Genomic DNA, 26,726 nt, shown 5'->3' on the forward strand with positions numbered 1-26,726 from the left:
ACATATATACACACAACACTGCAGAAACTTCCTTAGCCTGATGAAGGGTTTTTGAACCTGAAAGCTTAATAATTGTTTTCCAACTATTTAAGTTGGTCTAATAAATCAGATTCACCCAAAGAACCTTGTCTGCCTATGTCCTTAGACCAACACAGCTACAACCTACACCCCTATTATACATATATACATTTATACACACACAAGCACATACAGACAGACAGATCAGCAGTCAACATTAGTTTAGCAAATGATCACATGTCACTTATTCATCTGGACTGACTAAAAGGAATATGTCTCTTAAATAGAGAATGACAGGTAGTAATTATTGTAATGCAATACATCCTACTCTAAACAAGGACGGCTGGGATGAGGTGTCAAATGCAGGTCATTAATGCTGACAAGGGCTGGAGCCAGCTGTAACAGCTGTCTCCCTCCCAGGTGGACTGACCCATCTTGCCATAATCCCATCTCCAAAGAAGCCTAACTGGTCACAGCTCAAGCCCAATGCAGAAGGTAAGATAGACATGAATCATATTAAGTATTGTTTAGAACAAGGTAAGCATAAAACCTTCTTGCCATAATACTCTGCCTCAGGGCATCATCCTTTTTTTTTTTTTTTTTTTTTAAATAAACAGGACTTTTCATGGTCCTATCTAGCCTGGAGCAAGATCATTTCACTGGATTTCATTGGGCACAAGGTGAAATTATTCTACTCAATTGTAAATATAAATGGATTTATTAATTAGGTATTTCCATAGTGCTTATTGTCACAGTGCCAGAGCACTATGCTCTCCAACAGGGCTTCTAAAAGCATCTCCTGTTTGTCTCTTGCTTTTTGCAGTATTTTCCAACTTTATACCAGTATTAACATCTACATCATAGTTATGGAAAACTGAGACAGTGATGCTGATACTACCTTTGATTACAAATCCCACTTAGCTATACACAACAGAGCTATAGTAATATGCCAGTTTATACTGTGGCTCTTTTGCACCAAGACTGCCTCAGCTGTTACAGTTTAATTTTCATGTGTTGTCTCAATGGAGAGAGAATCTAAAGTCTCCTCTAAGCACTAATAACCTCCTGTCCCCAGATATTGTGCACAGACCACATAAAAGAGCCCCTATGCTAACATCTTTTTCTGGGCTGTTTAGCCTTCATTAGTTGCTGTTTGCTTCATCCCTCTGAAACCGTCAGATACCATCACTGACTTCATTCTTTATCACTTCCTCATCTTCAGACAACATAACCCTTAGAAACCTGCTGCCCCTCTCTCTTGTGTCTTAATTATTACCACTGTCACTTTGGGAAAGGCCAACTGCTTCAATAGGAAGAGACATGCAGCATTTAGTGAACCTGTAACTTCTGTCTGTGGCACCAGTCCAGCTGTGGGAAAGTGCCCAGTGGTAAGCTAAAAATAGCCATTAGAAGCACAGCTCAAAGCCATTCCTTCCATTTACCTTATTTTCTTCTTTCTTGCCTGCATGTATAAACTTATATTCCCCTTCTCTACTCTGTGAGACTACCTGTTTCATGGGGACAATCTACTGCAAAGTAGGCAGAGCATGCTAAAAGAAAGCAAAGGTTTGGATGGAAACAAAAGCAAAACCCAAGCTATACATACAAGAAACACAAGAGGCAGGGGCATCTTCAGATGATGTTAATTGTCATACAGCCATTGTGAAAATTTACTCCCCAGATACAACATTCTAGCAGTCACTGCTTAACATGTGCTCCCATGTGTGGCAAGCCTACCCAAATAAATACAGGCGATATTAAGATAAGTTCTCCATAATACAGTGAGCTTAAGCTTTAATAACTAACACTGCTCTTTCTCACTTAATAATTGTTAAATAGCCCTTTAACTAGCATTATATTATTTTATGATGTGGGTTATGACATATTGCAAAATGGTTCACATGGTAATCCTTCCCTTTCATAATGAATCCCCCTTTTAACAGGGCAGATTTAATGAATTTAAGAACTGTACTCTACAACTGGGAAATGAAATAGTACCAAAAATGTAAAAATTGTGCTTAATATTATTCTACAAAAATCATTATTGTTTTGGTAATATTTTAAACAAGGGGTGTCAAAGATATAGCCTATGGGCCAAATTCAGCCCAGACTGCTGTATCATCCTATCTGCAATGCTCCTAGAGGGTCTGGGAATTTGGGAGAGCAAGCAGAGGCAGCAGGGACTTCAATCCCTTCATGATTAACGTGAAGTCTTCTCTCTGCTATTTAGCTCAGCCTACATTTGCCTTATTCTTAGATCTGAGGAAGGGTACTTGGTGCCCAAAAGCTCATCCAACAGATCTCCCAAATATACAGCTGGTCCAATAAAAGATATCACAAAAACCCTTGCCCTCTCAAAGATTTATTAAAGCTTGTCCAAAACAGGGCCTAATAGTACAAAAGCTACCAGGTCCTTCAGTTGAGAGAAACAACTGGATATTTTAAGTAGGGTATTGATTGATTGATTGATTAATTGATTGATTCTGAGACCTTAAGAGAGTAGTGTGAGATCCAGTGGGAGTTTGCTCCTCTGGAAAACCAAAGGCTCAATTTTTAGCTGTATTTAGGAAAAGAAGAGACCCAGGAAAATGGCTGGGGGATGTCAGAATGCCAGAGCCACAGCCACTGCCTCTGATTGCACCTGTGAAGTTTCTATCCAGGCAGGACTACTCACCATTGAGGCTTCCACCCAGGTCTGGTTTTGGCACTGTGAGTACTGCAGTTTGCAGGTTCCTTCCAGTGATGGCCAGGTCAGGGTATGATTGAGGTGTGAGCAGTGCTTCCGGTGGTATCTCTCAGGGAATAGGCAAGGGAGTTACAGGAAGAGATGGCAAGGCTCTGTAGCATCCTCCACCATAAGGAGTTCATCATTTGATGCTGGAGGAGACCTCCAGGACTGTGGAGGAAGAATTGGCAGAGGCAGCACTAGAAAAGAGAATGGACAAACTCCCAGGACAGTGGAAGCTGGAAGTCTGTGACCTCTGACAGCAAGCAGAAATTTCCACCTCCACCTGCAGCAGTTTGTCTGGAGAACAGATATGCAGGCCTGGCAACAGAGAGGGAGGACCACGTTCCATTAGTGGAGGAGGACAGGCCAGGCTTCACCAAGGTGGGAAGGATCAAGACAAACACCACCAAGAAGTGATGGATGATGGTGGTTGGAAACTCCTTTCTGTGGGGGATGGAAGGATGCATCTGCTGACCTGATCTGTTGCCTCAGGAAGTCTGCCACTTGCCCAGATTCCAGATGCAAACTGTCACGGAGGGATTACTGAGACTCATCCAGCCCTCTGACTACTGCCCCATGCTGCTCATCCATGTGGGCACCAATAATACTCCCAGGAGACACCCTGAGAGGATTAAAGGTGACTACAGGGCTCCAGGTGCAATGGGCTCAGGTCATGTTCTCTTCAATCCTTCCAGTCAAGGGAATGGGTCCAGGCAGGAACAGGTGCATCCTGTAGATCAACACCTGGCTGCACAGGTGGTGTCACCAGCAGGGATTTGGCTTCTTTGACCATGGGATGTTGTTGCAAGAAGAAGGAATGCTGAGAAGAGATGGTATCCACTGGATGAAGAGAGGGAAAAGCATCTCTGCAGACAGGCTCACTAACCTAGTGAGAATCGCTTTAAACTGGGGGATGGAGACCAAAGCCCTCAGGTAAGTGGGAAAGCAGGGGGCCTGGAGGAAGAGCAAGCAGGAGGGGGCAACAGGAGAGGTACTCTCATACTTCTTGAGAAACCAGGGCAATCAACTAGTTACTTCAGCTACCTGTACATGAATGCATGGAGCTAGGAAACAAGCTGAAAGAATTGGAAGTCCTTGCACAGTCACAGACCTATGAAGTGACTGGAATACCAAAGACTTGGTGAGTTAGCTCGCATGACTGGAGCACTGTCATGAATGGATACAAACTGCTCAGGAAGGACAGGCAGGGGAGAAGAGGAAGACGAGGATTTATACTTTATGTAAAAGTGCCATATGATTGCTCAGAGCTCCAGTATGAAATTGGAGATAGGCCTGTCAAAAGTCTCTGAGTTAAGGTTAGAAGGGAGAGCAACAAGGGTAATGTCATGGTGGGTGCCTGCTATAGACCACCAGACGAGGAGGAAGTGGTGGATGAAGTTTTCTTCAAACAGCTAGTAGAAGTTTCCCAATCACGAGCCCTGGTTTTCATGGGGGACTCAATCATCCTAACATCTGGGAGGGCTATACAGCAGTGCAAAGGCAATCCAGGAAGTTTTTGTAGAGTGCTGGGGACTACTTCCTAGTGCAAGTGCTGGAGCAGCCAACTAGGGGCCATGCTCTTCTTAACCTGCTACTCATAAACAGGGATGAATTGGTGGGGAATGTAGTAGAAGATGGTAACTTGGGCAGCAGTGACTAGAAGATGATTGAGTTCAGGATCTTGAAGGAAAGAAGGATGGAGAGCAGCAGAGTAAGGATCCTGGACTTCAGAAAAGCAGGCTTCTACTCACGCAGGGAACTCATGGGCAGGATCCCCTGGGAAGCCAATCTGAGGGGGAGAAGAGTCCAGAAGAGATGGCTGTACTTTAAAGAAGCCTTACTGAGAGTCAGAAAGATACCATCCCAATGCACAATAAGACAAGCAAGTATGGCAGAAGACCAGCATGGTTTAGTTAACTGAAGAGTTCTCTGCTAAGTCGCAAAAATGAAGTTTATACTAAGTGGAAACTTGGACAAATAAATAAGAGAATTGTTCGGGTATGCAGGTATAATTGGAGTTGCACAGGATGCAGAAAAGGCTGAAGTGCTAATGTCTTCTTCACTTAACAGGCAAGGTCAGCTCCCAGACTACTGCACTAGGCATCACAGTTTGGGGAGAAGGTGAGCAGCCAACAGCGGTGAAAGAACAGGCTAGAGACTATTTAGAAAAACTGGACATATACTAGTTCATGGGGCTGAACAGGATGCACCCGAGGGTGCTGAGGGAGCTGGCTAATGAGATTAAAGAGCCATTCACCATCACCTTTGAAAATTCATGGTGATCAGAAGAGATCCTGGATGATTGGAAAAGGGGAAACATAATGCCCATATTTAAGAAAAGGGAAAAAAGGAGGATCCAGGGAACTACAGACTAGTCAGCCTCACCTCAGCCCCTGGAAAAATCACAAAGCACACCTCAAGGAATCCATTTCTAACCACTTGGAGAGGAAAATGATTAGGAACAGTCAGCATGGATTCACCACGGGCAACTCATGCCTGACCAACCTGATTGCCTTCTATGGCAATTACTTCGGGTGGAGGGCCGCTTACTTAGTTTTGGCAAGCCATCGAGGGCCACATGACAGGCAGCCAGGGGCAGATAGATATTAATTTTCTAATTTTTTTTTTAGGGCTGGATAGAATGGCCTGGTGGGCTACATCCAGCCCCTGGGTCGTATTTTGCCCACCCATGTTGTATGAGGAGAGGACTAGCTCTGTGGATATGGGGGAACCAGTGGATGTGGTATACCTTGATTTTCGCAAGGCTTCTGATATGGTCTCCCACAATATTCTCACAGGCAAGCTACAGACGTACAGGCTGGATGAATGGACTGTAAGATGGACAGAAAACTGGCTGGAGCTCAGAGTAATCAATGACTCAATGTCTAGTTGGCAGCCAGTATCAAGTGGAGTGCCCTAGAGGTCAGTCCTGGGGCTGATTTTGTTTCATCTTCATCAGTGTCCTGGAAGATGGTATACAGTGCGCCCTCAGCAAGTTTGCAGATGACACCAAGCTGGGGGTAGTAGTAGATACACTGGAGAGTAGGGCTAGAATTCAGAGTCGCGTAGGCAAATTGAAGGATTGGGTCAAAAGGAATCTCATGAGGTTCAACAAGGACAAATGCAAATCCTGCACTTAGGATGGAACAATCCCGTGTAACAGTACAGGCTGTGGGCTGACTGGCTGGGCAGCAGCTCTGCACAGAAGGATCTGGAGATGAACAGTAAGGTGAATATAAGCCAGCCAACAGCGTGCCCTTGTTGCAAAGAAGGCTAACAGCATACTGGGCCGCATTGGTAGGAGTGTTTCCAGCAAGTCAAGGAAAAGTGATTATTTTCCTCTATTCAGATGTGGCCTCACCAGTACTGAAGTACTGTGTTCAGTTTTGGGCCCCTCACTACAGAAAGAATGTGGACAAATTGGAGACGGTCCAGGGGAGGGCAACAAAAATGGTTTGGGGGCTGGGACACATGACTTATGAGACGCTGAGGAAACTGGGTTTATTTAGTTTAGAGAAAAGGAGACTGAGGTGGGATTTAATAGCAGCATTCAACTATCTGAAATGGGGTTCAAAAGAAGGAGATAGCTTATTGTCAGTGGTGGCAGATGACAGAACAAAAAGCAATGGTCTATGGAGCAAGGGAAATTGAGTTTAGATATTCGTAAGAATTTTCTCACTAGTAGGGTAGTAAAACACTGGAAGAGGTTACCCAGAGAGGTGGTGGAATCTCCATCCTTGGAGATTTTCAAAACCCAGCTAGACAAAGCCTTGGCTAGGAAAATCTAGTTGGGGATGGTCCTGTCTTGGACTAGATGACCTCCTGAGTTCCCTTCCAACCCTAATTGTCTATGATTCTAAGAAATGGGATGAAACTTGAGATACAGAATACAAAAAAAATCTACGATCTGTTGGAAATGACTGAAGTGGAGAAAGACAGGGGCATTGCTATTTAAAAAAAATACATGAGAGCTTTATCAAAATGCCTCAAAAACATTTCATGAATGGGCAGCTCTGTCTATACACTAATTTCCTCCTTGCATCCACTTCATAATCTTATTTGATATAGTCCCAAAAACCATCTGCAAATTTTAAATACCAGCTAAATCAAGCAAAAGAATTCTTACATTTTTAAGGGACTGCCTTCAAAATACTCAGCCCCCAAAATCAAGCTCCTTCAGACTGCCACATTCAGATTCACATTCAGCTACTTCACTCTGGACAAACCTCAGAGAATCTGCTTTTTGCAGCATATATTGAAAATCTCAAGATTTGTACTCCAGCATAACACGATGGAAATTAGATCTAAGCTAGGAAGCCTGTACTATGGGCAATCTTCAGCTGGCCCCATTCTGTGTATACCAAGAGTGAATGTCTCTCATGGCCATCTGGAATAGTATGTGCCAGGAGAAAAGTGGTGTCTCAGACATTTTAGACCCAAACGATCCAGGCCTTTAAAGTTCAGGTCCTTAAATGTTACTTGAAAACTGAGTCACAGCTATAATATTTACAAGGGGTATGTGAAGTGGGCCCTATTCGATTCAGATTTGGCCCGAATCAGGGACAGTGATTCTATTAGATGATTCAGGTCACAGTCCCCGATTCTATTTGGCCGAATCCAAATCCAAAGATTCAATGCTGATTCAGAGAATCAGCAATTTGGACATAAACACAGCTTTAAAAGTTTTTTCTACATACCTCAAGGTAGCAGGTGCAGCTCATGAATGCTGCAATGCTGGGGTGCATGGAGCATCCCACAGGAGTGAGGGGAGAGCCCCCCTCCATGTGCTCAGTGGCGAACCTGGAAGTGGACCAGAAGTACTTTCAGGTCTGCTGCTGAGCACACTGGGGAGCCCCCTGTGCTTCTGTGGGACACTCCATGAGCCCTAGCACTGCAGCACTCATGCATGCCCGCTACCTGGAGGTATACAGAAAAACCATTTTAAGCTGCCTCTATGTCTGAATCTCTAAATCTTTCTGAATCTCTCTGAATTGATTCGGAGGGTTCCGATTCGATTCGGAGAGGTTAAAGGGTCCTCTGATTTAATTCAGATTCAGAGATTCAGCCACCGAATCGGGCCAAATCGAGTCAGGGTCTGAAGCTTTGCACAGCCCTACTATTTACCCATTAAACAAAAATGCATTGGTTTGGCTTTTATTTGGTCAATAATGATAATGACTAACTTGTCAAGATCTTAAATACTAATATGGCATAAGAGACCTTTATTTCCTATTTGGTAGCTTGGTAGTTTGGCCAGGCCCTTCAAAAACACTAAATGTTGTGTTGAAAGCTGTATATGAAAGTAGATAAAGGATTTAGAAAAAAGAACACTACTGATAGTGGAATTTGGGTTTCAGTAGGTCTTTTATGTGGATATAGCCAGCTGCATGGGGACCACCTGTGACTCTTCAGTTCAGGACCTTCAGAGCTAGAGCATGAGTCTCTACTACTTGAGCTCTGAGACTTAATTCAATAGCAAGACCCAGCTCGAGTGACTTATTTATCTGTGACTTTAAATCACTTTCATTGTCATCACAGGGGGGACAATAAAATACACCCTGCTTGGTCTCTTTGGATACGTGTGCATTGCCTCTGAGAAACAAGCCCTGCCTACTTGCTTCTGTGCTGCACTCTGAACAAATATCATGGGATCTCAGAATTGCTAAAGGATTGCTACAGACATACCTCTTGTGTGGATTATATATGCACACCATTTTTCTTCACATACTGTTTGCATATTACTGTCATACAGGTGTGGTTCTTGATAGTCAGAAAGCTAGCAAGCCATAGGCACATGGCTATTATCTTTTTTGTTCTTTTGGGGGTTTTTTGCTAGATGTACATAAATTTGCATGAACATATGAAATTCAGGCCATTTTTTGAGCTGATGAGGAGATAACTAGCTTTGAAATACATGCCACTGTAGTTCTGTTCCACAGAACAGAGGCTACAGAATTATGCTTTCATCACTGAGCCTAATTCTGCCTCATTTTCTTCTGTTAAGTAGCATCATATTCCCCGAGTGGTTCCTTTTGCCAAGTATGGCACAAGTTCTCCCACTCTTTATATTCTTTCTAAAGAAAAGGCATGAAGTCAGAATGTCTGAATTCAACATCTTTTACACAAACTTACTCCATATTATTCTGCTCCCTTAAAGTCTTCCCCTGTCAGTTCATTATTCATTTTTGTTATTAGAGAGAAAAATATATGTAGTTGCCATCACAATCCTAATAAAATGCCCAGGAAGTTCATTAGTTGCACATGATCTCTGCCCAGAGGTGGATCCAAGGGGAGCAGTGATGCAGACATCCCCTCCCCCTTTCAGTTGACCTCACCATGGAAGCAACAGCTGGGGACCTTTTCAAGCCCCCAAAGCAAAAAGGCCCCCTCCTTTGCCCTCCATGCTCAGCAGCACATCTCCTCCCTTCTTCCCCATCCTCACCCACTGCTGCTGCTGTTCCTGGGGATGTGGGGGTGGGGAGAGAAGAGGCTCCAGATGTGCTCTTGCCTGCGCTATTAGTCTCCATGCAGAGCCAGACTCAGCCAGTGACAACAGCAGCAGCAGCTGCCCTATCCCTCTGGTGATCCCTGGCAGCCCAGGAGCAGACACAGGGGAAGACAACCCATCCACTGCCACTGTTGTTTCTAGTCAAACCTGGTTCTAAGTACAGCCCTGATGCAGCAGGGCAGAAGTGAGTATGTCACTGCTCCTGCTCCCCTCTTTCTGAATTCCTGGATCTACCCATGTCTCTGCCCATATGCTTAGGTGCATTCATGTCACATTATCTAAAAGAACCCATGTCTGCTAATGTATTGCAGCTTGACTGTTAAATCTGTGCCTGAATTTCATTATAAAAATGGTCTCACAACTGACGATTTCACAAGTGATAGTCATCCCCATCACCTTCCCAAAACTCCACCTGGCCACTCGTCTGCACAAACATTTCTCTACTTTGTTTTGTTTTTTAAAGTCAATGAAATCCAGCTAAATAATCTGTAATTATTTGAGATAAAGCAGAGACCAAAAAATTAAATCAGCAAGCCTGTTAATAAATATCCCATATTATAGGCATTTTACAAAAGGAAAAGATTTTTAGGATATTTTACTGGACCAACTATATTGTTGGGAGAGCTGTTGGACAAGCTTTCAGGCTTCAAGTGTCCTTCCTCAGGTGACATATATAGACATTCACACTGGAATTACTGAAGGGAATAAGAGAGACTTAAGGGGCGCACAGAAAGCAAGAAATTCAGTGGGACTTGGTGTTTAGCTTCTTTAGGCTGTTATGCATATCCCTGTCCTAAAACATTAACAAACTTTCTTCTGGGATCATTTTCTACAAGTTCCTAAAGATATCTGCCCGTCGTTTTACAAGCATCCCAACTTTTAGCAGGTTTTATGTTGTGCTATAACACAACATAAAATTATTTCATCTACTTTGGCATGGCATGATATAAAATTATCGACTGCTACCTTGCATTTTCCACGTGCATTTACCCTCTCCTGATCAGTCAGGAACATTTTGCATTAAACAAGGAAATTTACATTTTAAAAGGTTAAAAAGGGTTATGTTTTTCAGTTGAAGGAGCTATGTTAATGGATCCCAAAAAAAAGAGCTAAAAATTCTAACCCCTAAAAATAGTCAAACGGATTTAAATTATAGGGTGTATATTACAAAAACGAGTAATAAAATGATAACATTATGGAAGGCAAATACAGAAAGAAATCTACATCTGTGTAGATCAACCAGAAAGCAATTCTAAAGTACAAACCAGGAACACTAAAACCTAGGAAAAAAGGGAATACAATACTAATGAAACCACTGTCTTCAGAGGGTTTTCTTAAAAATATTCAAAGGCTATAGGTCAGTAAAACTGTTACTTATCATCTGGTTAGCTGTCCAACAATGGTTATTTAATAAAGACAGTGTACTTAACCAATTTAAATTAGAGCGATTGATTTTCACTTAGCATTTGTCCACCACAGTTAGTGAAAGTTGCAAAATTCATTTCAGAGTGACCCCACAGGAGAAGAGTCAGCATATGTAGCCACATATATTTAGTGACAAGAAGCAGCATTAATACTCCATTACTTGTAATTGAATTATTTCTCTTTTTTTTTTTAAGACTATATTTAAATTACATTAAGGTTGTAACAACTATCAAAAGGCAAAATATTCAACATTAAAATGTTACAGCTGACAACTCCATTATATTGCACCACGGGGAACAACTACAATAATGCCACAGCAACATAGTTTTGCTTAAAGATGAGATACCAGCTTGAACTTATTGGGCTTGGGCAGTTTATAGCACAAAAAATTATCTTAGCACAGTTCCTCTTTTTAGAAAATAAATAAAAAGACAGCATATGCCTTTCCTTAAAGATTTAGAAGTATAATCTGAGAAAGTCCCAAAAACAAATCTTCAAGATGTTAATATAGTGCCTATGATAAAATATTACCAAGCACAAATACTCAGTAATTTCAAAATTCTCATAATTCAACTGTTTATTTTTTTCTTAATTTTTAATGGATCCATTAGTTCATTATGGAATACAGACATGCAAAAATTAATTGCCAAAATAATAAAATAATTTAAATTATAGTACAATAAATGCATCTCTTCTGATATTTTTAACATTTTTTTTGCTGTCCACCTGAATAACCACCATGTTCATTTGCTTTCCACTTCCTGTCCTCAACCTTGTCTGTTTGTGCTGCCAAAGCCCTGATTCTGTGATGAATTCTGTGACTGCCACTGAACACAGTAGTCCTAATCCTACTCTTATGCAAGTCAATAAATGCCCATTATACACGTGCCCACTAACTTTCCTTCATTTCCGAATATGAGAGAATATTTGAAGAACATTTCACTGGGTTCCAGTGCTTCCATTCCCTATAGCATTATTTCAAAGGTTTTTGCCTTCTGTTGCATATCTTTGGTGCAGGAGTATTGCCTTCACTTTGCAGCTCAGGGACACTAGCAGACAAGATAAGTATGGCAGTGTGGTAATGGCATTACAACCTTTTTTGCCCAAGAATTTCAAGGTAGGACTTAAGTAAAAGAGAGTATGTCCTCCTCCAAGGTCAAACTATAAATGGCACATTCCCAGTCCCATCTTGAAGCAACCTGGGCTCACTTGCCAACCTAAATGCAAATATATTGTCTGCCAAGCCACCAAGATGTTGTTGCCTTCTCTTTTTTCCTGTTCTTACTAAGTAAGAATGTCTCAGAAGCCAAATGCAGAATTGTAGCTAGTTTCACATGAGGTTAGGTTAACTGATACAGGACTAGATTTTACAAACCCTTGCCTACCTAAGTAAGACAAATTAAGTCACCAAGTCTACTTATGAGACGTGTGACTGCTTGTAGGCTGCAGGATTGGTCTCTCATGCATCAACTGTTCCAATTCTTCAACAAATGATATCTCATTACTGAATTATTTCACCAATGAGTCAATATTAAATCACTTCTTCAGAGCTAAAATGTTGCTTGTATGCCAGCAGAAGATTCCTATGAAACACCTATTCAAAAAGGAAAAATATGCCAAGAACATAAACTGCAATTATGGAATGCATATATGGGACATGCCTGCATGCCCCAAATAGCAGTGAATTAGTTTTCCAGGTAAGGAAAACAGATTGCAGTTTACTGTTTGGATCAAGAAAAGAAAAGATCTGAACAGTTTTAAGTTCAAAGGTTCATTACAGCAAGAATAAAAGAGGCCTATTTGGTTATCTGGTAAGCTTCCCTAGCAATACAGCCGTCTACAATATGACTACTTTTATTATTTTATAAATTCTAGATCAAGCACCCTGTGGTGACCTGAGCTCCTTTCAAGGGTCCCATGGGGTGCCACACAATGTTAGCACTGTTGAGTGTGCAACATGATTCACAAGATAAACCCAGAAATTCAAAGTAGGAACCCACAGTGTTAAAGGCAGACTGGTTATGGTCTTTCTGAGGTTTTTCTTGCAAGGGAAGAATCGCTCTGTTATTTTTCCTGTAGTTAAAAAATAAATGAAACGAAGAGCTGGCATTTTCCAATGGTGCCATTAGGCTCAATGCCTTGAGCCTAAAAAGGTTGGAAACTACAGTTCTAGATCTTCTAGTGTTTCCATTGTGAGGGGACTATGCCACTTCCTGAAATATCTCATTGTCAGGAAGTTTTCAAGATATTCAGCCCCAATTTTCCCCTTTTCAATGACTTTCTATTATCACTGTTATACCCTACAAAGTCTGAACCACCTTAAATAGTTTCTTACTATATGCTTCTTTTTTTCTGTTCTCCCTAAATCCTTTAAGAATGATAATGGACCTTGCAGCTGTGTGAATAACCACGTGGTCAATATCTCAAATGACTCTCACGTTATTTTGAAAAACAGCACTACAACATTTTGACACACTTGCCCACATGCAAAAACAAACAAGGATTCTTCTGGCACACAAACACAGTAAAGATATGTTTGCACTGGAGAGTAGTAATATTCTATAAAAGGAGATTGCCTTACTTTATGGTCCCATTTATTTTAATCAAAGTAAACAGATCATGTGTAAATAAATGAAAGATTTTCAAGCAGGAGAAATCTATAATGCAGTCTGATTCAGAATAAAATCCAAATGCCAAGACTATGTTACAGAGTTTTCTATTCTTGCCTAGTTTATACACTCAGTACATAATTTAATATTTCCTCCTGCATACAGGAGTTTGGTAAACATGAAAGCAATGTTGCTGGGATTTACTGCTGATCCTATATCTAGGGATGTATTATTACTTGTCTAGACAATCTAACTGGCCTACAGTAACTTGTTTAAAAAGATGGAAGAAGGAACATTAACTCAAAGAAACCACTGAAGATGCAAATGAAAATGTTTCTGTTTGAAGTTGGTATGATATAGATGATTATCAGATGCTCTTTTGTGAAACATGGTACCAGCTATTGATCTTATCTATAGACAACAGATCTGCAGAAGAAGAAAATATATTGATATTTTGATAAACAGCATATTTAATAAAAAAGTAATGACAGATGTATATAATTTGCTGTCTACAGGTACACACACATATTATCATAAAGAAATTTAGTGTGTGCCCATATATATGCCACAGTTCACAAAAGAACTTGATGCTTGTAAACATATACATATGTCTACTTACATACATAGATTTCATACAGAAGTGTGTGTGTGTGTGTATGTGTGTGTGTGTGTGTGTGTGTGTGTGTATACACACATACACGCGTAAGATGACCCATATAGCCCAAAAAGAGCATTTGATGCTCATATGCAGACAGCACGTTAAGGGCCATCCAAATTAATAACCCAGATTAAAACCTCTTGGCAATCAATTAAGATTAATGACAGAAGTCATTTTCTATCCCCCGACACCCCCATCCCAGGCTGTGAAAACCCTGGGTCGTGAAACCTTAATCCTGTTATCTGCTGCCTTCTCCATCTGAAAAGCCTATAGATTAACACAGCAGACATTATCGAATTTACAACCAGCCGCTCGGACAGCTGCCCTACTTTCAGCAGTTAATGGAAAAGGAACTAATCTGGTTAAGAGCGTAGGACTAGTTCATAAATCTGGACGCACAGGACAGTTAAAGCTGTCACGTCTCTCCTGGAGAGAAGCAACTGAATTAAACTGTCAGCTTTCTACTTGCTGTTTCTTAAGGGTAGTCAGCCTTTCTGCAAACTGGACTAATGAGATACTCAACATTAACATAAACCACATCATCCTCCACTGTACATAACAGCAGTGCCCAAGATAGGGTATGCATTTTATGATCGAGTATGGTTAGATATATATTGCATAGTCTTCAGTCCCTGGAAGCCGTGTTCTGATTACATATAACTTTTTTTGTTGCAATCTACTACATAAAAGATGCTTTGAGGAAACACAAAAACAAATGTAAGTTAAAGTAATAAACCTAAACCCCAAAACAAGACAACACAGCAACACATGTTCAGTCTGAAACAATTATTGACCAAACCAAAATTGAAAAAAATAAAATGCTCACTTCTACATGCAGCTTAATCTTACAAAAGCAGCCCCTCAAAAAACCCAAACAAAAATAAAACCGTATAACACAGATACAGTATTTGATGGCTGTATAACACATTCACATTGCATTTAGGAAAAGACTAACTTTGTCTCTCTCAGATAGGGCTGGCAAGGCAGTCAGTTGACCAGTCAAATACTGTCCACTGACCAGTCAAACTGACTGCAGAGTTTTTGACTGGTCAAAAATTATAGCAGTCTTACCAAAAAACTACATTTTTGTAGTTTTCTTGACAGAAATATGATTTTTTTATTTTTTTTTACATTTCTTAATGGAAAGTGTTTTCTTTTTCTGTGTATTTGGACTGATTAGCAATTTTTTTATTATTTTAATTTTTTACAATTTTGGACCAATATTTGACTGGTCAAATACCCAGCCCGACTTTCAGTAGGCTTTATTTCCATGTATCCTATGCAAGAGTGGCACTGATACACAGCATGGTCAACTGACTGCTTCCCAAAAATGATTAGCTTCCCCATAAGTTGTTTATAGTACAGTAACTTTAAGATGAGTGCATCCCAAGCTTTAGGGTGACAGCACTGTTGTCTGGACCACTGAGGCTTCAAAATATAATCTATTGTTCTGTAACAGAAGCTGTAAAAGCCCATGTGGCCATAAGAAGTCCACTCTGATTTCAAAGACCTGCTCAAGGACCAATGAAGGCAGCAGTGTTTCCCATTTTTATTATGCAGGACCATAAGTCAAACTGGTGGAAGCTTCCAAAACTGTGATGACACCAAAATGTACGTGTCTATTTATTTAGGTCAATTTTTCATATGACACTTAGAGATGACTTCTGAAGGCTGATTTTAAGCCTAGCTACAGCACTGATCAGCAAAAAAGGTAACATATGCCAAAGTCACAATACAGGCACATTCAAAATTCTCCATAAGATAAAGAAAAAAATGGTATCTGTTAATAAACATTGGCTTTTTAATGGAAAGCAAAAGGCAGAAGATATAGTCCTTAGTGACTGGCAGCTAAGAAATTATGCTGCTTGTATTCTCAGAATTACTTATATAGTACAGGCTGTCTTCTCAAAGACTGAGTGCTGGTTTTTCTAACTATAAATTCAGAGAAGAGGTGCACATTAAGAGCTTACAGGACTGGATCCTAAGTACTAAAATAAAAGGATAAAGTTTGGACAAAGCAACACAATTTACAGTTATGGGGGTTTCCCTCTTAAAAATTGTAGTCGTCTAAACGGACTTGTTTGAACACATTTCTTCTGCAGCAGTTGATAAAACAGTCCTGAGCGGATAAAACATGCCAACAGTTGGCAACACAATAGCTAATTCTTAGTTAGCAATTACTTGTTATGGTTCTTGGAAGTACTTCGCAAAAGGAGACAAGTACTGTTACAGGTACAGAAATAAAGGTATAGATGTGGGAATTGCCCAGGAATAAAACAAGCCGTGGCCAAGCCAAAAATACAATGTCTCCTGAATTTTAGCTGAGTGCCTTACCCACGGAGACACATGACTTTAGGTTTGATAACAACGTCAAGCTCAAATCTGAAAACCTAGGGAAGGATGCAGCAACCTAATTCCTATTGCCATATTCTTGAACACTGAAGTGTATTACCTGGAAATATTTAGATAAGTTGCTGATCTATTTTTGAGGTCTCAAAGAAAGAAAAAAAGAAGTTTAGACCTATATTTTGGATATATAGCTCCCACTGGAAAACAATGAAAGCCCTGAAAAGCCTGTTTTCCTCTGAAAACAATGGAAACCCCAAAATGTAAAATGTTAAGAGAAAGTTTAAAAAATGACAGAAAACACACGCAAGAAAGGAGTGTGCATCTGTTAATTCCCTTTTATTGCACACAATTTTATAACTGTTTTAACAATTTCAAAACATCACAGTCCCTCAGATCTAAAATACAGATAACAGTGTGTTATCCAAGTAAAGGAATATTTAAAATTCTTTTAAAAGAATCTCAGTTAGCATTTGTGAACATGACCATTTCTATGTTTCACTAAAACATATCAGACCTCCCTGTGTACTATAAAAATTAGCATGGCAGAGCCCATCATGCACATACTGAAGTCAAGGATAAAAAACTGTCCGCTGAATTTAATGTTGCAGGATCTGACCCAGCGTCAATATCATCTATTTAAAACATCATTGGTTATGGATATTATTATTAGTAGTAATAATTAAATAAGCATAATAACAATCTAATTATGATTATTTTTCTGAGTCAATCTACATTATTAATATCGCTCAAAATATTATCCACACAAACAAAAAAAACACACATGTATTTTGTACATGTACCAAATTAAAATGTTCCAGGTGATTCACTTCTAAAATAGACAAGAATAAACCAGCAAACTCTGCTGCCTCCAAAGCTTGTCCTTGATATGAATCCCTCTATTAAAAGAAATGTCCTGAGTCTGTTACACCTTCTTCCCTAAAAAAACAGGCTCTTAATTTGCATGTTGGCAGACTCAGTGGCACCACTGTTAAACAAGATGATGAACTGTCCACAGAAACATGCTGGAGTATTATGTAGAACAGTAAGTTATGGACTGAATAGTCATTAATGAATGATTGAAATGAGTGCATCTAGGACTAATCACACTACAGACCAGGGCCTGCAGTTTACTACATCATTGAGAAGAACAACATTCCTGACATTATTCACAAGTGAATATAATGGTACAGTAGACTATGCCCTACAGCTGTGATTCTCAGCCAAGATGCCCTGAAACCCTAGGGTGCCATGAAATAAGATCCTTTTAAGGGTGATGCATATTGCAGGACAATATTAGCACCTTTAGCTATGCAAACACCAACATGTGTTTGATAAACCCAGAGATTTCAAATAAGAATCCATAGTTTCAAAAACATTCTGACCTGTTGTGGTCTGAGTTTTTGCAATAGAAGAGCTACTCTATAATTTTCCATTAAAAAACAAAACAAACAAACAACCCTTCCCCCCTCCAACCCCAAAGCAAAAAACAAATGGAAGTTAAGATCTGGAAGTTTCTGAGGGGTACCTTGAGTCTAATGATGGCTGCCTTGGATAAGAGAGAACTATCTTTTTGTCAGTTTGGAGACAGGTTTTAAGGGGAATGGTGGAGGGGTAGGAATGGAGTTAGCTCTCCCCAGATCACCCTGAAAATCTTTGGAGTGAAACATTTGTTCAGCTTCCTCCCTGTCCTAGTTTACAGTTCTGTATCAGGAGTTGTCAGCTGGAATGTGCTCTAGGGAGTGCAGTCTCTATAGAGTTTTACACTAATTATCAGTCAGGGATGAACGTAGCTAACTGGAGTGGGCAGTTAGGCAAATACAAACTCAACTCTTGCATGACCACCCCCGAGTGGGGACAACTACTCAGGATATGAATAAGCCTCTAGAATTATAGGGCTCCTACAGACGTGCATGGTGCCTGCTCCGATCCACTGGAAATCCAGCGAGTTGGAGCAGGCTTGATTAATCACAGAAACTGATGCACTCCAGCAGCAAAACTGATGCACTCCAGCAGCCTTCCACATCATGTGCGTCAGAATCCCGGTGTGTCTCCATGCTGAAAACATGGCATCAGGGCTCCTTGAAATAAAACATGTTCAATGAGCTTTAGTTCAAAGCACCCTGCTGCCATTTTTTCAGCACCGGGACACGCAGGGACACTGATACACGTGACAGGACAGTGCTTTTGTTTAATGTGGCTCACTAATTAGAACACCCAGTTCTACATCCCAAGCCATGTGTAAAAATGCTCATAGATAGCTTCCATGTCATAGAGAACCATAGTCAGAATCTGACCCAAAGTGTACAAAGACCCTACGATACAAGGTAGTGCTTTTCAAAGAATTCCAGAAACAAAGACATGTCTCTGCAAGCAATTTGCAATCAAAATAACACTCTAATTTATCATTTTAAAACTCTTCAGAAATTAAGACCCCCATTCAAAGCAGACACACTGTTTTAAACTAGCTTAAATATAGGATCCAAATGCACTGTGGCATGCATCTTCCAAAGATGCTGTAACTTTATGGTAATCATCTGCATCAGAAAAAATGACCTGTCCAGCAATGTACAATTTTTACACGTGCAAATGTAACTGGTAAACATAATCATCTAATGTTTCAATTTTTTTTTTAAATAAATAATCTCACTATCTTTCTCTGCCTCTCATGTTTCAATAAGATATTGAAGGGAAGTGAATATATATTCTGTGCAAATATACAATATATAATTGGGCACAACTGTAGCCCAGCCTTGTTAAACAGTTAGGCTGTTTTAAGCAGAAGTCTCTATTGATGCTGATGGGGAGTTCTACTAGGGCTGTGCAAAACAGCACCATTCCGATTTGACTTCCCTTTCAACGATTCAGTGGAACAGTGTTTCATTTAGAGTTTTGTTTAGTTTTGAAAGCACTGTTCCGTTTCTTTTCATTGAAACCGTTTTGCTGTTTTGCCCACAGGTTATTTATGGGGAAACATAAAATGCAGCAGGCAGGCAGATCAGGGGCTCGCCCACACCTCTGGGATGGCTGTGGGGGCTGTGCAAGCCCTCGATCCCCCTGCCAGATGAGAGAAGCCAGGTGCTGCCACCTAGGACGAGTGCCACAAAGATTGCTGCTGCTGCCAATCCCATGTGGCAGCACCTACTCCTCTCCTCCAGCAAGCAGACTGGGGGCTCACTCACACCCCTGGGAGGGCTGCTGCGGCTGTGCTGGAGTCCTCCTGGGAGTGGAGGCACCCGATCTGCCTGCTAGATGACAGACTGGCATTGGGCATAGCCCACACCCGGTAGGATCGGGGCGGCAGGTCCCTGCACAAGCTGATATGCCCTGACCCTGTACAGAAGCTGGCTCAAGGAAGGTGTGGGGCCTGGGGCAGATCAACTAGTGCAGGGACCCTCCCCTGCCCTGGCATCAGGGTGGCAGGTCCCCACACAAGCCAATGTGTCCCGGGCCCCGTACCAGAGCCAGTCCAAGGAGGGTGCGGAGCATGGGGTAAATCAGTTGGTGCAGGCAGGGAGGGGGTAGCAAGCAGCCAGATGCGAAGCCAGCAGCAGCGGTGGCACAGAGTCCGGGGTGGTCTCCCCAATTCACCCCCTAGGTGGCAGCACCTGGCTCCTGTCAGGCAGCAAGCAAATTGGGGGCCTACCAACATCCCTACGAGGAGTGCTGGAGTCCTCCTGGCAGTGTGTCCCCCCAATCTGCCCGCTGGGTGACACGAGCTGGGCACTGCTGGGGCCAGCAGCAGCACCGATCTTCTTGACGCTGGATGGGGGCTATGCCCAGTGCTGGTCTGTCATCTGGCAGGCAGATTGGGGGCCTGCACCCCTGGGAAGACTCCAGCACAGCCCCTGCAGCCTTCCTGGGGGTGTGGAAAAGACCCCAATCTGCCTGCCAGATGAGAGGAGTGGGTGATACCGCGTGGGACTGGCAGCAGCACCGATCTTTCTGGCACTGATCCCAGGCAGCAACACCCAGATTCTCTCATCTGGCAGGCAGATTGGGGGCTCACACCCCTGGGAGGACACTGGCACAGCTCTCGCAGCCCTCCCGGGGGTGCAGGTGAGCCCCTGATCTGCCTGCTTGCTGCATTTTATGTTTCCCCATAATAACTTATTGGCAAAACATTAAAACAGCATTGAAAACAGAAAAACAGTTTCAAACAAAACAAAATGGAACAGTGCTGTTTCACATAGCCCTAATTTCTACTTTAACAAGGGCGACACAGTCTTTCTAATTATTTATTACTTACTTCCTGTATTGTCCACAAATGGTGCACAAATACAAGGGGAGGAAGAGGACAGTCAGTCCCTGCTTCAAAGAGCAGATATTCCGAAAAGCGTTTCAATAAGATTGCTCTTGGCAGTAGGTTACATGATTTTAATATAATTATTGTACTGATGATGACTTATTTGTGAGACCTAACAGGCAGCTGTTCACAATATAGTATCATGTAAATATACATTACCAGTACTGTAAAATTAATTCTGAAGTTTTATCTTGCATACTTGTTCTATGCGACACGTGTTAGCATTACCTTCCCTTACAATAAAAGTATTCTAAACTAAATGGTGAAAATATCTTCTAGCTTTGAAGCAGGACTATGTTTCTTATTCAGACTATATACTCAGACTAAGGATGTTATACAAGCCTTCAATGCAATTGTTTTTATTACATGACATGCATTTTTATGCCCTTATCTCTTGAAGGACTTATGCCAACATGTAGTCCCAATGAGTTCAATGGATTAACCATGTGCATAAAGTCAGTGCTGTGTATAAGTTTTTCAGTGAGTATGAACCTTGACAAAATAGCAAGGTCATTTGAAGCATGTGAAAAACCGTAATGATTTTACATTATTAATAAATACCTCAAAACAGGAATTTCAGAAGAGAAACAATGGCAAGCATACTAATCCACAACGGTACTATCAAACGGTACTATCAGCTTTGCTTAAAGGCTGAGAAGGGTGATGACGTGGTCTGAAGGTTAACATAACCTCCGTTAAAACCAAGATGGTTTTCTGGTAGCTAATTGGTTTGCGGACTAACCCCCACAGCACTGTGGTTCTTTCTTCTCTACCTCTTTATTTCTTTAAAAAAAAATAAATAAAGTATGAATGTAGGGTAATGCATCATTTATAAATTACTTTGTTAGTGTACAAAACAAAACACTGCTTTGAAAACAAAACAAACTCCTACTGTGGACTCCAACATGTTTGATGGAAGCCCTTCAAAAGAGTTCATGGCTTAATGGAGGCTGTTTATGTGGGGACTTTGATCTGTACCTGCTGTCCCCTGTCACTCCCTGGAAACTTGGCGGCAGATGTTGCTGCGTTAAGTTGTCTCTGAAGTGGCTCTCTGCCCTCGTCTCCCAACCACAACAGAGTCAAACTATATTAGATCTCTTTATTTGTGCCCGAGGCATGTTTAAGAGCGCAGCTGTGTCCACCCCCACTCTACCTTTAGTGTTTCAGCCCCCCAGGCGGCAAATGTGAGACCAAAACTGTTCTGCCACTCTTAACTACATCTGCTGACAATCCAGCAGCCTCGCTGCAGGCTGGTGAGGACCTGAGCCTCTGCTCTAAACAGATGTCGGCGACAACCTGCTAACTCACACCTGTACAAGCTTCCCTAACCTTGTGGATTGCTAGCTAAAAAATGTATGACTCTGAGGAGTTCCAGCCACAATCAAAGCCTCTTGGCTTAAACTGTTTGCAGCCCTCTAACTGGGCCACCCTCAGCATTAGCTGGCAGTGCAGAAAAAGCAGGCACTGAGGCTAGAGTGGGGGAAGAGAAAGCTTCCTCTGCTTTGATATTTCATGCCTAAATTTCAATTACTTGATCAAGGACTTTAATTCAGCAGTGAATTCTTCTGCAGATAAGAAGTGCTAGGTTCTTAAGCAATAAAAGAGAAAAAAATCCATTTGTTTGCCTGCTATTTAGCATAACAGCACTTCATGTGCGCGCGTGAGTGTGCGCGTGCGTACACGTGTGCTGGTTTGTTTACTGACTGGAACTCACAAGAGGTAAAGCAACAGCAGATCTGCAGTCAATAACCTATGAATAAATAACAGCATGATTTTCTTTTCTGGCTATAAAACATGCTGCTAGCCAGACAGATGCTGTATTCTGCTGTTCTTAGGTCACAACCTAATGATGATAGCTGTATTTTATGTTTCACCCATCAGTTTAAATTTCTACCACTTCTCTCAGCCAATAGAAGTTGAGACAGATCTTTTTCTGCTTCTTGCAAAGGAAGACATCAGTCACCATTTTCGTGTCAAGCTCACAGAAGACGGAAGTTCAATTTCCTGCTGGTTCTAAAAATTGTCTGTATTTTTCTATGCTGGGAAAGGTTTACAAAAACACCCTTTTCATTCTTTCTTTCCCTCTTTCTTCACAACATCCTTGACAACAATAATACACTTAATTTCCAGCCTGCTCAACTACCATTTAAATTATCAGGACCTCTACTCAACTGTACCCCACTTACCTGGCAAATTATCTAGTTTAGACGCACAGCTGCATTTACTATATTTAACATAGTGTTTCACTGAAAATATTCATATATGAAACTATGAATGGTTATGAAAGAGACATCCCCTAACTCCAGCTCTCCATTCCCTCATCCCACTCCTTCCATTATTACCTCTGCCTCCATTCCAGGTAAAGTATTGTATTGCTTCATTTAAAATAGTTCTAAACATCATCCTTTACTGTCAACAATGAGGTCCATATCTATTCATCTCACATAGCGTTGACATCAGCTTCCTTAATTCTCATACTGCCTCCTTTGGGTGTACTTTATATGTTTCTGGCAGGACCATCTTCCTCACCCTACTCTCTCTCTATCACCTTAAGTATCATCACTTCCACAAGATCCTGTTTCCCTTTCCTTCTCTCCCCCATTAAGCTTTACTTTCCGTGTATTGCAGAGCCCTGGACTGAGTACAAATCCTTAAGTGGTGCAGAATTTACTCTAGCTGAGATTTTCCTCACTTGCATCCAGTTTCCCTTCACCTCCCTTGCTGTACATGTGGGGAGCAAGCTCAACACATCATGGTGTTCTGCTTGTCTTCCCTTCCCACATGTGACTTTATCCTGCCATGTAGATGTTCCCTCTGAACCCATATCACATGAACCAGAAAAAACACACTCTCTTCCTTCAAATACCCCTTAAAAAACTCATTTCTCATAGCTAGCTTTTCATCAATGATCTACATTAGCCCAAATGTTAGATATATTCAATTATTTAATAAACAAAACAAATCAGAATGACTAGCAGTTTTAATAGTTTCAACTTTGACAGAGAACCAGATATGCATCACTGAAACTTCCATGTAAACCTTATTTTGAAAGTTAAGTGATGCACAGGACTTTTGTTGCACAGCAGTGAATCTCACCCCAAAAGCATACATTACAAGAGGCAACTATCACAAAGTCTCACTGTTGTAATCCTTAACTTTTCATATTAACCCTGGACCCTTTGTTCATGACCAAGCTTGTACTATGTTATCTAGAATTTAAACTGTCAACTTCCTGAACAGCTGCCTGCTGGTCTTATTGTCATGAAGTGTCAGGCACCTATGGCTCTCTACAGTTGCTCTTTATTTATAGGCAGTTCTTGGGTGCTCAAGTCTTGTCTTATGTATCTGTGAAGGGAAATAAGGGAACATAAGCCCCTCCCCCTTACTCCAATTATGACAACTACCTTAACAGGTTGCAGCACTGTGTAAAGAATAACTGAGTTACAGCTACTCTTCCCCTGACACTGAGATAGGAATAGCCAAGGCAGGAGGAGGAAAAATATGGTTCTGTTCTACTCCCACAATACACACTAGCCAGCACAACTAAGCCAGAACAAAGCAGGAGAACTAGTCACTACCAGCTAAGGTCTACAACAGATACTTTCTCTCTCTAGAGTAATGAAGGAACCAGAATCTCAACTGGAACTGCTTCTCACAGAGCACAAATACATGGTACTCATTATTCAAGGACAAGTTATTTAAGTCAAAGTCTCATAAAATCTAGTAATGATAGTAGACCAGTGAATATACAATGAGTATGTAATTAAATAATGGTGGGGGTTGCATATTTTTAATCATCATCAAGCACAGCTAATTCAAGGAATTTTACTACATAGGCTTCCTGTTTAAGCAAAAAATCCCCCCTCCCAATCCCTACTTCTTTAATCTGTCAAATCAAAGTAGGATAGATCTACTAAGTTAGTGAGCTATTAAGAAAAAAATAAGAAGCTGTGTCATTTTAAAATAACAGTCTGTTAAAGATAAAGAAATGTGGTATGTAATTAATGGTGCACAACATATTTGAACTGCCGGCAGTTATCTGACTAGGAAAAGGAAAGTTAACTAGAGTTCAGTGCCCTTGTATCATGTGTACTGTTATGCACATAGAACTGAAGACCAATTTAGTCCTCATGTGCTTAGTTCTTGCAGTTGCTACAAATATTCATTTTTCAGTTTGTTTTTTGTAATTAAGAAACTACTGCTGATACCACATGTAAATAACATGCACCTCCATGAAAAAGTGATGCACAAACTCTTGTCTTTCTGCTGCCGTAACGTTTTTTCTGTTGACAGTCGCAGCCCTGGGACCACACCAGAGAGTGTTAAACTTGCTCTGGTGAGGTTGTGTGGCTGAGACCTCCAATCAGCTGACTGGTTTCGGCCCTGGGACTACACTAGGACTAGCTTTCCCTGCTTCTAGAGATGCACCCCAGAGATAACCCAGAGCACATTTCTACAAACACAGAACAGGTTGCCCATTGTCCCACACAATCAACAGGCAGAACAACAGGTGATGACTAAAGCAGCACAGCTGATCCATTTCAACTGGTGAGGTCCATTTATACCCTAGATCAGGTACATTTGTGAGGTACGCTTTAGGTCACTGGGAGGAAAAATCTATGAACAATGTAACGTGTTTCAGATTCTATCCAATTTAAAATTTTCAAAATAGTTACAAAATTTCAGTTAACTGCTGCAGGAGACAAAGGGTCTAGAGCTTTCCTTGGTTTTGGTGTTTAATGTTTTTATTTGTCTTCTTTTAAACGTAATACTGTAAAGGAATTGCACAAGTTTTCTTTAGCTAAGGGGAGAACATGCCCAATGTCCAGCCTTGCTTGTAACTAAAGTCCTGGTTTCACAAAATCCCCTAATGTGCTTATTAAACAAAACCCGGTCCCCTCACCACCTTCCACACTCCCACAGAGACACACACAAACCTCATCTCCTTGCTGGGGTCGCATCAGAGAAACTCTGTCATACTGCCGTCGTAATAGAGCCCACAGTGCATCTAGTCGACCCTGTAACAAGGGAGCAAGTTTACTTCTAGTGTTACAGTGTACACTGGTTCATTAGGATGCATTTATTCAAGAGAGCTACTGTTCTGGGAAATCTCCCAGGGAACTGATTTCCCAAAGTCATGTAAACATGCAAAGTTATACAGGCATAATTTCAAACCACTGTTAAATTGATGCAAAAACCTATGAGGACACCTTTCGTTTAAACCTGTGGTGCTCAAACCCTGCCCAAGATCTGGCAGCCAGTGCTGTGTCATCTGACCCACAGAGCTCCCCCACAGGTCCATGGAGAGCTCTCTGAGCTGTGGCCCTGCACATGGGGCCTGATCCCAGTGTGTAGGGCTGGGCAGAGGTGGTGCAGAGTCCCAAGAGCCCAATCCCCACACACAGGACTGGAAAGAGAAAGATTGAGGACCCCAGAGCCCAATCTCCACATGTGGGACCAGATAGAGGTGGCACAGAGACCCTTGAGCCCAACCCTTGCACAAAGGACTGGGTGAAGACAGTGGAAGGCCCAATCCTGGTACACGGAGGCCAATCTGACACAAGAACTAACCGCAGGCCCATCATCTGGCCCATGAGGACAAAAGGTTGAGCACTAGGCCTGTGTGAAGTAGCAAGTATTTGCTTTGGATTCAGCTGATTTGGAGAACAGTGATTCAATTCGGAGATTTGAATCACCATCCCAATTCAATTTGGCTGAATTGGATCCAAAAGATTTGGTACTGCTTCAGAGATTTGGCCATAGACTAAACAGGCAGCTGACACAGCTGCCTCCAGCTGGTAAGTCTGCTAGGGTTGGGGGACGGATTGGGGCTGGGGCTGGGCCTGGGACAAGCTGCCCAGCCGGAGCAGGGGCGCATTACTTGGGGAGAGGGGCAGGGGGGCCCAGGATGCAGGCGTGGCAGTGCTGAGTGGGGGCTCTGCCCTGCTGCTGCTTGCCAGCTGGGGTGAGGGGCTGGTTATGGGTGCGGCTCGCTCCAGGCAGAAGGGGGCAAGCGGCAGCAGAGCAGAGCCCCCACTCCCAGTGCTGCCATGCCTGTACCAGCACTACATCCTGCTGCCACTTGCCCCCTTCCGCCCAGAACAAGCTGTGCCTGCATCATGCCCCAC

At 41.8% G+C, this 26,726-nt stretch overlaps 1 protein-coding gene across 3 annotated transcripts in view; it reads right to left on the reverse strand.

Moving 5' to 3' along the window:
- ANTXR2 (ANTXR cell adhesion molecule 2) overlaps positions 1–26,726 on the reverse strand; it is a 187,746-nt gene that overhangs the window by 45,598 nt on the left and 115,422 nt on the right. For all 3 annotated transcript variants that reach the window (XM_090036915.1, XM_090036914.1, XM_090036916.1), the window contains one exon: positions 25,536–25,616. In XM_090036915.1, the coding sequence (XP_089893041.1) occupies positions 25,536–25,616 (81 nt within the window). The remainder of the gene's footprint in view (positions 1–25,535; positions 25,617–26,726) is intronic.

The sequence above is a fragment of the Crocodylus siamensis genome, chromosome 2, assembly GCF_052110815.1.
Source record: "Crocodylus siamensis isolate JL-2025a chromosome 2, ASM5211081v1, whole genome shotgun sequence".
Taxonomy (NCBI): domain Eukaryota; kingdom Metazoa; phylum Chordata; order Crocodylia; family Crocodylidae; genus Crocodylus; species Crocodylus siamensis.